Source organism: Lytechinus pictus, chromosome 3 (assembly GCF_037042905.1).
Source record: "Lytechinus pictus isolate F3 Inbred chromosome 3, Lp3.0, whole genome shotgun sequence".
Taxonomy (NCBI): Eukaryota; Metazoa; Echinodermata; class Echinoidea; order Temnopleuroida; family Toxopneustidae; genus Lytechinus; species Lytechinus pictus.
In genome coordinates, this window is record NC_087247.1 from 8,085,684 (window position 1) to 8,099,845 (window position 14,162).

Consider the following 14,162-nt stretch of genomic DNA (forward strand, 5'->3'; position numbering starts at 1 on the left):
CAAAATATTTTTTAGATATGATGTACATTCACATAATCATTGTTTTCTTGATAATTCAGTTTGTTTCTCTTTGGTTTCAATGGACATGGCACAAATTTCCTAAAGAAAAAATTATGACAGTGATGGATTTCCATACACTTGAGGTTGATCAGATCAGTTGTAACTTTTTGTAAGACGGGGCCCAGAACTCTTACTCTGACATGTCCCAAATTCATGATACATTCTAATTTGGTCTGTATCTAACATTTTATCCAAATCAACTGAACTTAGTTGAATGTATACAAGATAATTTTGTTTTTCATCTATCCTACTCTACAGGAAAGTCCCTATACAGCAAATAATGCTTTCTTTGTATAAAAAGGCAATTCCTGTTGGTTATTTTTGCTGACATTTTAGCAAAGCTTTTGATTCATTTGACTACGATGTGCTACTTTCACATTTAGATCTAGTAACCAACTCCTATTTAGCTTTAACAGGAATGCCATTTTTTTTCCAGAAGTAAGTTGGACTTTTCTTTCATCTCCCTTCTGATTTTCCTCATTTTGCCATATCAGAAAAAAAATCATGCTCATCTTTTTCTCTCTGAGACGATATTTTTGTATGATTTTCAAAAATAGAGGAAAGTTGAAAGTAAAAGAATTAACAGGACAAATACTGGCATGTTTAGCAGATTATTACAGGTACTCCAGTGGCAAATCAAAGCTAGTTATAACATGCCTTGTATTTGTTATCATGTGCTATTTACTTTTATTGTACATATAAGTTCAGTTGGAAGAAGTTGGTTAGGCTAAAAATATTTTGTTGACTTTCTACAAGTCCAAGTTTTTTCATACTAATTTTCTTTCTAAACTCATGGTTTAAATAGATACATGTATGCTCAGATATGTCATTTGTATAAGTGATGAGAAATTTGATCTTTGAAATCTATTCTTTTTCTAGGCCTTGAGTGGTTTCCGCAATATTGATGTGGTCGACATGGATACCATTGACCTGTCAAACTTAAATAGACAGTTTTTATTCAGGCAAGTGAAAATTAGTTCTTTCTCTTTTACATTTGTTATATTCTTATCTTAGAAAGTCAAAAAGGGGCCTAAGCTTTCGATCCTAGCAGAATCTTCGTCGGAGGCATTTTTTACTTTCTAATTTACTCCATTGGCTCTCTTTTATTAGATAAGCAGTTTTCAGCAGCTTCTTTTTGCCATATTCTTATCTTGGTTGATTTGTGGATTATTACAGTCAAGTGATCTTTGAACAGAAAAACTTGAATTACCATGTAAAGTGGTAGTGTGACCTAAGTAATCAGTATTTTCATGCATACCATGATGTGTGATCATATTCTCATTTCATCTGTTTTTCAATTACCCTAACATAATTTCTGCTGCATTAATTTCTTGTAAGATATGTAGGCCTGTATTCTGAATTCAGGTTCGATTCATACTCCAGTATAAAGTTTGGTTCCCTAAGGCTGGGTTCACATAGAAGTATACTATTCGGGTATACGGTGCACGTTTTCGAGGGCACGCGAATAGCTTGAATCGAACAATACGATTTCCTAATACCGGGTCACATGAGAAGGCACTATACGAAAATGCCGTATAGCTGCGTATAGTTTGGTATATTAGGAATCGTACTTGTTCGATTTTCGTGCAGCGTATACAGACGTGACAGGTGGTGTTTTGAATTTCCCTATAATATTTACTGTGTGCGTTGGTTAAATGAGGTAAGTTCAAATGAAATGATTTCTTGGTACTCATTTTATTGGAATTTCTTAGCACATGCCGTCATATTTAAGTTATCCAGCACTTCCGAGTTTATCTCATGCACATGCATGCTGTATGATTTATGTGGGCTCTGCATTTTTCGTTCTGTCTTTTTTGACCTTGAAATGACTGAAGATACAAGGTCAAAAAGGTCCGCAGCGAAGGCTACTTGAGCTGTGTTGTTGTGTATCGCTGAGTCATGTTTGATTAATTACTTAATTATTCTTATAATAATGTGGAAATATATTTCATTCAAGAAATATTGTTTACTAATGATTTATTTATTATTTCACTTTTGCTATGATTTCACAGAGCTGGGATGGGGGAGTAGAATCAAGCCCCCCCTAAAAATGACGTCATCAAATCAAAAATAGGAATGATTGATAAAATCAATTAGGCTGATACAGGTTGGAAATCTTAAAATATAACTTTGGAAACATAACTACAGTATTTCCAATAGCATTCCTCAACCCCCCCCCCCCCCCTCCCCCAAAAATAAAATTTTAGTTTTTAGTGTGTAAAATCATATGGATCAAATAAGCCCATCTCGACGGACTGGCTGAACTAACCCCATTAAAAAAAATCATTAAAAGTTGTATTAAATAGAAGTTTAATAATCTGCAGAGGTGACTTCTCTGCTTGAAGTTAGTCCAAAACAAGCTTATTTTCGAATCTTAGTAAGTTATGTAGAAAAAATATGATTTCTTTTCTTTTTTTTTCAGAAATTAACTTCAGCTAGGAAAAAACCGTTCTTCTTTTCTTCATATGTACCTCCTCAGCCTTGGCCAGTAGGAGAAGAGCCAAATCTTCTTCGTCTGAAGTATCCATTTTGAATATTAAAGTAGGACACGCGTGCTACCTTTATGTGACCCGCCATGCCCGTATAGCGTATAGCGAATAGCAAATAGAGAATACCGTATACTTCTATGTGAACCCAGCCTAATGTGACACAAATCTCTTACAGAAAATATTCAATTTATTAGCACATTTAGCTTTCTACCATACCTTGCCTACCTACTCAAGGCAGTCCTAAAAAAGTAGAATGAAAGTAGTACAAGGAGTAATATTTTGCTAAGTTGGGTTGGTCAGTTAATCAGAAAAAAAGGTGCATGAAATTCCTTTATTGAAGGAACAAGGTCATGAAATGATGGTGAATCTTCTGATGATAGTTATCAGTTATATTTGTTTGACTGTATCATACATGTCTGTTTTATACAGAACCAAGGATGTTGGTAAAGCAAAGGCAACGGTAGCAGCTGATTTCATCAATGACAGAGTTGCAGGCTGCAAAGTTACACCGTATCCTTTAGAAATAGTCAGTGCCATTGTTTATGTATCTTCTGAAATGAAATTTGGGATAGAAAAGCTGCTTGCAGAATAGACACAGCTTTGACCTGCATCTCGTTCATACGTTGTGCATCAAGCTATTGTTAGAAGGACTTTTTGATTGAGTTTTGGATGCATGAGGGAAAAGACATTCAATTCAATTTAGTTTAAAATTCAGGTTCGTCAAAATGAGTACGGTGAATTTATTCCTATCTGCCAATTCAGAAACTCATAATCAATTTATACTTACAATAATTTCTAGTAAGATTTTTTTAAGCGAACAATTATTTTGAATTATACAATAATTTGAAGATCAACAAACTCTTAACTGTTTATGGAGTTAGGTCTCTTTGGCTTTAATTTGATTTGATGGGAAAATGGTAGATAACAGTAATTGCAAGAATATATACAGTTCAAACATGAAACTGCCATTTATAAGCTTTTATTGCCAATGGGCATTTTCACGGTAACTGACATTACACGGCACAATGTTTTCACACCTTTCATTGTGTGTATCTCTAAAACAACAAATGATGGGAGTTTGCTTTTGATAGAGTTAATAAAGTGAACCTTGCTGTATACTCTGATACTAAGTTTTGCTATGTAACCACATTTTTTTACGCATCAGCAAGCAAAAATGTGTCGGTAACTGACATTACGCAAAAGGACATGCAATTTCAGGGTGTTGATTAAAATTGAAATATCTCATGTCCCTGAGTAGATAGAGTAATAATTTGAATATGTAAATATACCTCCGTTACTAGGTTAAGATGTGTCAAAATATTAAACAATTCATTTTTGTCTTTTGGGGGCTATGATAATTTTTCCACAACCATACTGGTAACTGACATTACGGTAACTGACATTACACTTTATTTGCCATAGAGATAACACATGGAAGTCAAATGTGTGGAATCATTGCATTGTATCTTCTGTGCAGGGCTTCACATGAAAGTGAGCTTGATGTGGAAGTATACCTGAGTTTCTAGGAACATTTTAATGAAAAAACTTTTTCTTTTTCTTAATTCCTTTCTTTGATTTGAACATTTTTATCATTACTTATCGGTAACTGACAATACACATTAACATTTACCAGTGCTATATGATTTTCAAAGGCATAATTTTCTTGGTACTTATATGTAAGGCTTTTTAAAATCATAAAAGTTTCATAATACTTCACATTTTTAATTATCAAAAGATAAGAAATGTATGTTTTACTTACTTTGGGGGGGGGGGGGCGGGTGGGGTCATAGCAGCTACATGTTTTCCTATAGTAATTTAATATTGCATTGACTGTACACATGGATTTTTCTGACTATACACCCATGATATAGTCATCAGTTTTATATTGACTTAATTTTTAAAGCTTTTCCTTCTCCAACCTCCCCCTCCCCTCAAAAAAGGCAAAATGAATAAGGGTCTCCTCCCCTAGGCTACACGTACCCCTCCCCCGAATCTCATGCAGCCATGTAGTTTTATTGATTTCTATTCTGGTCAGTGCAAGCAATGCTTGTTCATATCTGTCGGATTTCAATTCTCTTCATAATTTGTTTAATCATTTTCTTTGCTAATTTCTTTTTTAAGCTGTCAACAAAAAATAAACTCCACCTTCTAAACTGAAACTGAACTATTTGTAAATTAGAAGAAAAAACCCCACAGTTTTAGTAGATCCATGCAACATTGATCAGAACTGTCAAATTTCACTTTTCATCTATACTTGTAAACCAAAAGCAAAATTGTATCACACATCCACACTACTAACAGGTATAAAAACCAGGAATTTACTTTTAGCGAGGCAATGCTCAAAAGAATCCTAGAAACTAAAAAAGGGACCCTGGAAATCTCCTTCATCACAATGTTAAGCTTAAAAAATGTTGCAGATTTAGGCAATAGGTTGGGAAAAGTACCCCCTACCCCCCCCCCCCCCCCCCGAAAATCAAACAAAAAATTGTCTGATACAAACAATTAGGTACTTGGTAAGTGCATGTACAAAACAATTTCATAGTAATTTTTTTTTGCACGATGGGAATGCAACTTCCTTCATAATTTCATGTAGTATTCCTTGTGAACTATACCTTTTAAAAGTCAATAGCAAGCTCCTTCTGGTGTGACTTTTAAAGTGAAAGACTTAAATAACAAGTATACAATATTTCTTCACCATAAAATTGACCACATATTTGCATTTCAATATTGGTAACCAACGTTTTATCATGGTAACTGACATTACATTTCGGTCACTGACATTACATTTTCCACTTGGTAACTGACATTACATATATTTAATGGTACCCTATGGCTTCATTGTTAATTGGTAATATTTATTTTTGGTGTAGAAGGGAGGGGTGTTACCTAGAGAGGGAATCTACCAAGTTTCATATAATAGATCCTCTTTTCCAGGAAATGGGAAAAAAAGTTCATGTTTTCGGTAACTGACATTACATACCATATCACATACTTCATCAATGTTTTTAATCAGATGAATGAATTACTGGTGTTTCTTTCTGTGGGATTTAAAAAAGTGTTATAATAGCAAGCTAAATCACAGGCGAAAACATCAGGATCAAACCTGTTCTTTAAAAATCTGTCAAAACAAAATATGTATCAATATATACTATTTTCAACACTAATTTGTATCCATACTTTGGCAGCCATTTTGAAATAAAAAATGGCTGCCAGAGTCGGAAAAAAATTTTGTCTCAGAAACTTCAGGTCTTGTTTTATCAAAAAACATAAAGCATTTGACATGAATATCAACTTGATTTTTTTGCCTCTGTGTCCATCTGTGGTGAAAATGCCCCAATGGGGAATATTCCCAGATTGAAATACCACTTACGTGTACAATCTGATAATCCGAACATAGTTTTCAACAATATCTCTCAAGCCAAACTTAAACAATGGAGACCTCGGTGAAGGAGGCCAAACATAACAGGAAACCAGGTCAAATGATCTGCTTGAAGGAAGACTGGGTTCCAGACTGTATTCCTGGGGTGCAGATTCCCCTAGTCAGTGATCACTTACTAATACATGGTCATCTCATGTGTCCGAAATATAGGAGGGGAGAGGCTTTAGGACATGAACATGAATTCAGGGAGGGGGAACCTGTTCATTTTCACCTGTCGGGAGGAAGACATCCAGCTGGAATTTAGGAGGTTGGGTCCTCCTTTCTTGTTTATTCTTGACCTACATGTAATTAGTATAAGGTCCCCTCTGTGGTGTTTATTTTATTTCATTTCATTTCCAGGTATACATTGTACTTGTAACAGTAGTCAAATTCATTACATTGAAAATAATCATCATACAATATCCAATATACAATATAAAAAAAAAAAAAAAACACTCAAAAAAAGGAAAGAACACCAGCTAATGCCTGGGGATTATCAAAAGAAATCAAGTTTCTGTTAAAAGACTCTCCTCATTAGCTGGTGCTAAAAAAAGAACACTAACATTAAAATACAGTTCAACAAATAACAAATAAAAATGACTATTGAAGACATAATTCGCTAATGTGTTGAAACTTTTGACTGATATAAGAAAAAAAACATCCAAAAGGGAAAACCCAAGACCTTTTTTTTTTCTTGCCATTGTTGCCTGACACTATCGGCCTTGAGGCAGCTAGCATGTACTGGACAATCCGAAAGTCGTGAATCAGTAGATACTGGCTGAGAGGTGTATCCTGTCTCAATAATACTGCTTGTGATCTTGTGTGACGATGTTGTTCTTCAGGAATGATGCCCGGAACATTCTCCTCACCTCCCCTCAAACGTATTTATTGACTGGCTTGCAACAGATGTTCAATGCTGACTGAGAATGTGGACCATCTCCACGTCCAAAGTAAAACAGCCAAATGTGGCTTTCTGGAACCAGCTGTCTGGTTGACAAGAGGTCTCTTCGACTGACTGCCTGCAGTTCTTTTATCAGATGCTTACCAATGTCATTGGTGCCAGCATGTAGAATTACAACATTCAGAGTAGCATGATGATTTCTGGCTTCCTGTTACTTTTTTTTCCATTTTTTCGGGCATTTGACCTTGCCATGTCAAGGAGTGCAACATGAATTGCTCTTGTTGCAAAAATCTGCACTGCTGCTGATTGCAAGGCCCCGGTCCAAAATTGAACTCATAGCACACCTTTGATGAGCTTGGCTTTTGAGGAATGCTGACCAGGCGAGGGCCTTAGTTTTGCATCCATTCTCCGGCCTGCTGGCCGGAAGGTGGACGAACTGGATGAAGCATAGCTGTCAGTTCTGTAGTCTCCATGTCTGTAGCTTGATGAGGGGTTAGAGCCCCCATGTTTTTATAGAGAACTTATTCCTACCACATATATTAGCCACAATTTTCTATCAATCTTTCCCAAGCATGGCTTAGATGTGTTAATGGTGTGTGAAAGCTTTGCTGAATATTGTAGGACCTGTTACTTATAACTTGGCCTACCTAATGATGCTGTAATATTTCAGTAACACTTGGGCCAGTGTGCTTCTAAATATACACTTACACTTGCATACACAAGGAATGCACTTATCCACAACTCTATACTAATGATCTTGCTTCGAGAACTAGCTATCAGTTTCAACAAAAGATGTTGACAGGCCTGGACCATTGTGAATCTTAATCGGTCCCCCTGTGAGCCAACAGACCAGATGGTCACTCCCTGATCCCCCGATAGCCCATTGAGGTCAACAAATTCCTCTTTCCAGATTTTTTTCTTGATGCTCTGGTAACTCCTAGCATGTGGACTTCCCCATAATTTTGATTTTAGATTGATTCTATTGAGCCCTTCTGAGTTCACATTTTCCAATTGTCGAGGGTTTGTCATTTTTTATTCAAGCCTATTGCTATATTTGGTGGTCCATTGTTCCATGATCATACCTGTTTTAGTTCTGGGCCTATACCTGTACCTACATTTCGAGGTGAACCAACCATTATTGATCTGGTATTACTGTGAATATTTGCGAGTGGTTATAACTTAAAACTTACGAAATACAACTTGCTGTAGATCCAGCTGAGAACCGGGAACCAAGGGATTTGTAAGTACGTCTTTCAGTTCCAATCCAAATCCAGTTCTGTTCATATGTGTGTCGAATCGGCCTTATGCACGAGATGTGTACGTACATGCGCCCTTAAGTATGGCAAGCCAAATACATATATATTTCACCACACACCTCCCGACCGACAAGATTTATCCCTATAAATCTCTTTTACTTTTTAAGTGAAATATATACGTAAATATGAGTATAAATGTATGCATAGCTAGGGGATACGACTGGGAGATGCGAGGTCCAGTCTGTTGAAAACAACTTCATGCCCACGGTGAGGAGTCTGAAATAGTATGTTGACACATATGGCATTTCTTACAATAAGGCACCTTGGGTAAGTTTAATTTAAACAGTACATATATATCTATATATATATGTTTCGTCTCTTGTTATTACCTAACTCCCACTTAGAATTTGTACGGGGGCATTCACAAGTTAACCATAAAGTGACCTTCCAATTTGGTGTGTATAATCTGGACAATCCGGCCCAGTACGTCGGGCAGACTTCTCAGTCTAAAATAGACCTAGTCCCCCCATATACATGAAAGGGCTCCAGGTCTTACCAGTAAAGCTCTGCCGTTTAAAGCCAAAAAGTGTAGGTATATGGAGTGTAATAACTTTGAAGACACAGATGTGGAAACACATATAGCTATGGTGATGAGTGGTCAGCCAAGTTAAGGAAGTATGAATTCGATGCTGACACTCTGGGCCTTCAATTGATTAACTGATCAATTAAAAAAATAAAAAAAAAACCTTTGTTTGCTCTGTTGTAAATGTCATGCAAATTACCTTGGGTGATTTTCCCACAATTTGAATAATAGGGTTGCTTTCCCATTAATCGAAAATAACTCTGGGTGGCTTTTCCATTCTAATCAATTAAAATAAATACTGGCTGGCTTTCCCATAAATCATAATAGTATGGTTTAAGGCCCTTGGTACTTAACTGCAGTACAGCCTCTGGGCATTGGCTGTGGTTATTGCCATTAGCCGCGCCAGTGGGATATCCCAAAGGCCAGCCACCAACCTTCCGACATTGCCCAAGAACTTTAGTTCGTTGAACCGCTTTCCTGGGCAAGGAGAAAGGTATGGGGCATCCGTTTCTAGCAATAGCCTGCCTTCAGGAATCTCCCTCACCACAGTCCTCTGGTAGTCAGAGAACCACCTGGTAAGTCCGGATAGGCCAAAAAAACAGTTCGGGAACTCGGTTGTCCAGGCTCTCATCTGTGCCAAAGTTCCACTAAATGAGTGTAAGTGAATTCTCTGGCCTTTTGGGCACTTTTTTCTTATCAAGCGACGGCTAATAACATGAACACTGGTCCCGTCCTTGACACCTCGTAGATGAAGAACAAGCACCCTACCACGAGTGCCCACATCAAGGAGGGCGTTAATAAGCCGCTCCTGATTGGGCCATTCTTCAGGGGACATGGTAAAGTCGGATCTCACCTCACTCAACCCAATAACCCGTGGGTTATCGAGGTGCCGAAGAAGTCCTGCCAATGCCTTTCGGTGAAAGTACTTGCTTGCTTAGGGTGAATACCCATTGCAATCTTCCAGGTATTTCGTCCCTCCTGCAGCCTGACCAACTCGTTGACGAAGTCAGGAGATATGTAACTCTCTGGGCAACAGTAGTTTAAGACCTTTCCGACCAAGTCAACGGGTTGCTCAGGCTGCTTCCCCAGTTCCCCTAACTCTTCTGTTTTTGTTTGGATTCGGTCCGGGTGGAAATGAGTATCATAGGCTAGGCAAGGGGTAAGGGGCACAGTGTTGGCTATTGAACCAGCAGTCAGATACTTTTCCAGGCCCCTACCCCTGCCTCGTCCTACGGCCCTATTTTTGAGGGGGCACAGCAATGTTGGCCCTGCCCTTTATTGTATGGGGGGCCAGAGGTCGCGGCACATCCATGGTGATAGCCCTCATTTTCGCTGCCTTTCTCTTCCTTCTCTCGCGCCTCACCCGAGTTCTTTTTTGGGAGGCAGTGTGTGAACTGGCAGCCGGGGAGGCTTGGTGGGGGGCTTCCTCCTCCTGATGGGGGCCTTCCTGTTCCTCCATCTCCTTCCCTGAGCTGGCCAATAGAATCAATTCCTCTGTAGGACAAATTGTGTACAATTGTGGAACAATACTTACCAAATGGATATCACAACATCACTCTCAGTAGCAATACTCACAATATTATCGATAGTGTCTGTACTGGATTTCACAGCACTGACAACCTCACCTGTCAGGGTAACTGCAGCTGGTTTGCCCGAGGTGTAAAACTGATTTCCAATAGCCCATGTCCTAAGAGTGTCTGTCGGGCTGCACTACCCTTGATCCCTGCTGTTGTAACTCCTTGTCTGCTCTTTCCACTCCCCTTCCTCCGATCCTGGATCTAGTTATCACTCTTTTTGCAGTCTTACTGGCAGTGCTAGCTTCCATTTTGCATGGTGTGCCATGGCCGCATCCAGCTTTCCAGCGGCCCATTTTAAGTTAAAGTTAGAGATTTAAAATTCACTAACAAAATAATACACTTGAAACTGTTTAAGAGGCAGAACTAGTTTGTGAAATTATTTGTCTGTCTGGCTGCAGTGTGAAAAATATTGAGGTTTCCAGAAACAAAGAGTCAAGAAAAAATTAACAAAAAGCTGAAGTTAAAATCTGATTAGCAAATAAACGTATTATATTCTTAACTGTTTTCGGGATAATCCCTAACTGTTAAAGTAAGAATGAACACACTTTTTCAATTCTGTCACGTGGTCTGCACGTCCTTGCATTCCTTGACGTATTTTAGAGGCACTGCCCGCACAGCAGTAGCTTAGCTATCACTAAGGGCGTGTCCTTGGCTCCCTTGAAATTTCCCACAGAATAACAAGCCCATGCATTGATATTCACAGGCCATTTATGGCTAGGTTTTGTTTTGCTATGGTTTATGGTTTAGTTTTGCTATAAAGACCCACGTTCTTCTTTCACAAATGTGCTCTTTCGTTAATTTGAATAATCACATCGTCAAATTAGAATACTAAATTTAGCATTTAAAACTTATCTTTTTCATATATAACATGAAACTAAACTTCTTCTCTTCGTCTTCTGGTAATTTTAGTGCAAATAAAGATATCAGATGAGTGCAATATTGATATGGATGTATGCTGCTTATAAAGGTCCATTTTCATATATGAGTTTACTCTTTTAATAACTTTTCTGGTCAAATTATTTGCCTTGACTTCTATTTTCTTTCAGTCACTTTGATAGAATAGAAAGTTTTGATGAATCTTTCTATAGACGTAAGTATAAATAATTTTTTTTCAAATTGACAGTGTATTGATTGTTATTTTATGATTTTATAAAAAAAAAGTTGATGTCAGTTTGATATTGATAGTGGTCAAGATATCAGACTTTGTTCATTTCATTCAGTTTAAACAATTGTAGTAATTTATTTAATCATCAGACCAGGGCTCCGTAACACAAAGATTAGCAATCAATCGCTAAATGAACTGACCAATCAATATCAATGTTACACGCGCATTAGGTTAAAAATACTGACCAGGGACCAATGTGTGGGATTCTTTCATATTTGCAATTCATCGCAAAGCTTTATGTTACGGAGCCCAGGGTTTGTTGGGGGCATGGATTTAAATGTTTCTGTTCACTTCATTGCAGTTATGTTGCAGTTGTGACAAGTAAAATGTACCATGTTTTCTTTGAATAGGAGTCGATTCAGTCTCGCCACCGTGCAAACCTTTAAAGCTCATGTACAGTTACAATTTCATAATTAGTTTGGTTTCCCTTTCTCATTTGCAGAATTTCATTTGATTATATGCGGCCTAGATTCCATTGTTGCCAGAAGGTGGATGAATGGAATGCTGGCAAGTATTGAGGAGCTGCTTCCTTTGCAATATTAACTTTCCACTACTGGGTATCTTTAGTCTTGTCTTAAAGACAGTGATTCAATTCACTCTTTTAATATGATCTTGATTCTCAATCTTGTAAAACTTTATATGTTAAAGGATAATCAAGAATTTTTAAAGCTAGTACTTTGAAATTTAGTTGAACCCTGTTCATGAATGTCCGCAAAAAGAGCATATCTGTAAAATTGCTGCAACTTTTTTCACTTTTAAAGATAGTTGCTGCAAAAGCAGGGTATTAATGTAGTGTAATTGTAATGTATTTTCTTCCCTTTTAAATTCCTTGTTACATTCCAACTAAGCCTGGAAAGATAAGAGTAACATAAAGCAAGACATGGTATGATAGATGATGGCACAGAAGGGTTCAGAGGTCATACAAGGGTCATCAAAGCCTTTATAACCCTAATATCATTGATGATTTCTGTTTTGTGTTAATTCTGTTTTACAGATAAGCCTGGTTGGCTGCAATGATGATAGTAACATGAATCCAAACATTGTTTATCCAATGATAGACAATGATACGGAGGGGTTCAAAGGTCATACCAGTGTCATCATAGCATAGATGACCCTGGTGTTAAATAATTTTTTCTTGCGTTCATTCCACGTTTTACAGCTAAGCATGGTTGGCTACGATGATGAAGGAAACATGGATCCAGACACTATAAAGCCTATGATAGACGGTGGTACGGAGGGGTTCAAAGGTAACGCTAGGGTCATCATGCCCGGGATGACCCCTTGTATCGAGTGCACTCTTGACCTTTACCCTCCTCAGGTATGTTCATTTCAAATTGTTTTAAAGGGGAATCCAACCCAAATGAAAACTTGTTTTTATAAGGAAAAGAAAAATCAGACAAGTTGATAGGTGAAAGTTTGAACAATATTGGACAAACAACAAGAAAGTTATGAACTTTTAAAAGTTGCAAATATTGGTAATCACTATACCCATGGAGACTTCAAATTGGCCGCATATGGGATGTCATAGTGATGTAAGGCAAGGACTACTCTTCCATGTACTCCAATACATATTATGGCTAAAATGTCACTATTCCCAAATATTTTATTGCAAAATTATATTTTTCTTTCATGAGGACATATAACAATATACTACCTGGATTATATTTAGATTACTGCCCCAGGGGAATGGGTACTAAGGAGAAAACCACAAATCCCTGATAATAAAGTACATGGCCTATGGGAAAGTTGTCCTTGCCCCTTGTCATAATTTACTTACCCAGTTGCCAATTTGAAATTTACATAGTATTAGTGATCTCAATTTTAAAGCAGCTATAACTTTCTTATTGCTTGTCCGATTTCTTTCAAACTTTCACCATTCTGTTTAATTTATTTTTCTCCTTCCCAACACAACATTTAATGGCCAAGGCTGGATTCCCCTTTAACATTAACTTTGATGATGTATTCACAAAAGGATGTCAGTGCTGATTGGAATTTTAGTACTTTTGAGAAAGATTTTATTCTTCATTGACCAAAACTTTAATTTGTTTCATTTCATTTATTTATTTATTCCTCTTTTAAAACAAATAACATAATATACATAACAAATGTATTCGTAAACAGTGTATCAGTGATCAAATTAATTATCTAACATAAGTATTTAACATAAGGTACACTACAAAATGTAAAAAAAGTGAGGAGCCTAAATAAAAAGCAGAGCTTGTAGAAAATTATGCTCTACATAGATTGTTATACGCAAAATATATCAAAAGGCATCAAGTTACCAGAAAATGATGGAGTAGAAAATGAATAAAAATAAAATAGTAAGATAAAAATGAAAATGGAAAACGACCAAAAAGATGGAGGGGGGTGGGGGTCAAGGGATGAATAATAGAGAGTATGAGAAAGAAAGAAAGAATAGAAAAACACAATTATAATTACTAGCAGCATTTACCCGTGGCATCACAGGGGGTATATCATTTTTCTTTATCGAGGTGTGTGTGTGTGGGGGGGCTGACATGTATGTACAGCTAGACTGCCTATTCACACTGAAAGCCAAGCAGTTTATTGATTAAATATATTTAAACAACTGATTCACAGCAGACTTCTCTTTCAATTAATTAGAAGGTTCAATTAAGTTAAGCATCTTGTGTTGAACTGGAGGAAGAACTTCAATTATCATTACAGAGTGAAATCCAAATCTAACTATAAAATG

General features: G+C 37.1%; 1 protein-coding gene across 1 annotated transcript in view; it reads left to right on the forward strand.

The window, feature by feature from the left end:
- LOC129257896 (NEDD8-activating enzyme E1 catalytic subunit-like) overlaps positions 1 to 14,162 on the forward strand; it is a 33,974-nt gene that overhangs the window by 8,444 nt on the left and 11,368 nt on the right. The window contains exons 4-8 of the mRNA XM_064096279.1: positions 940 to 1,022; positions 2,979 to 3,059; positions 11,331 to 11,374; positions 11,892 to 11,956; positions 12,609 to 12,767. Of these exons, the coding sequence (XP_063952349.1) occupies positions 940 to 1,022; positions 2,979 to 3,059; positions 11,331 to 11,374; positions 11,892 to 11,956; positions 12,609 to 12,767 (432 nt within the window). The remainder of the gene's footprint in view (positions 1 to 939; positions 1,023 to 2,978; positions 3,060 to 11,330; positions 11,375 to 11,891; positions 11,957 to 12,608; positions 12,768 to 14,162) is intronic.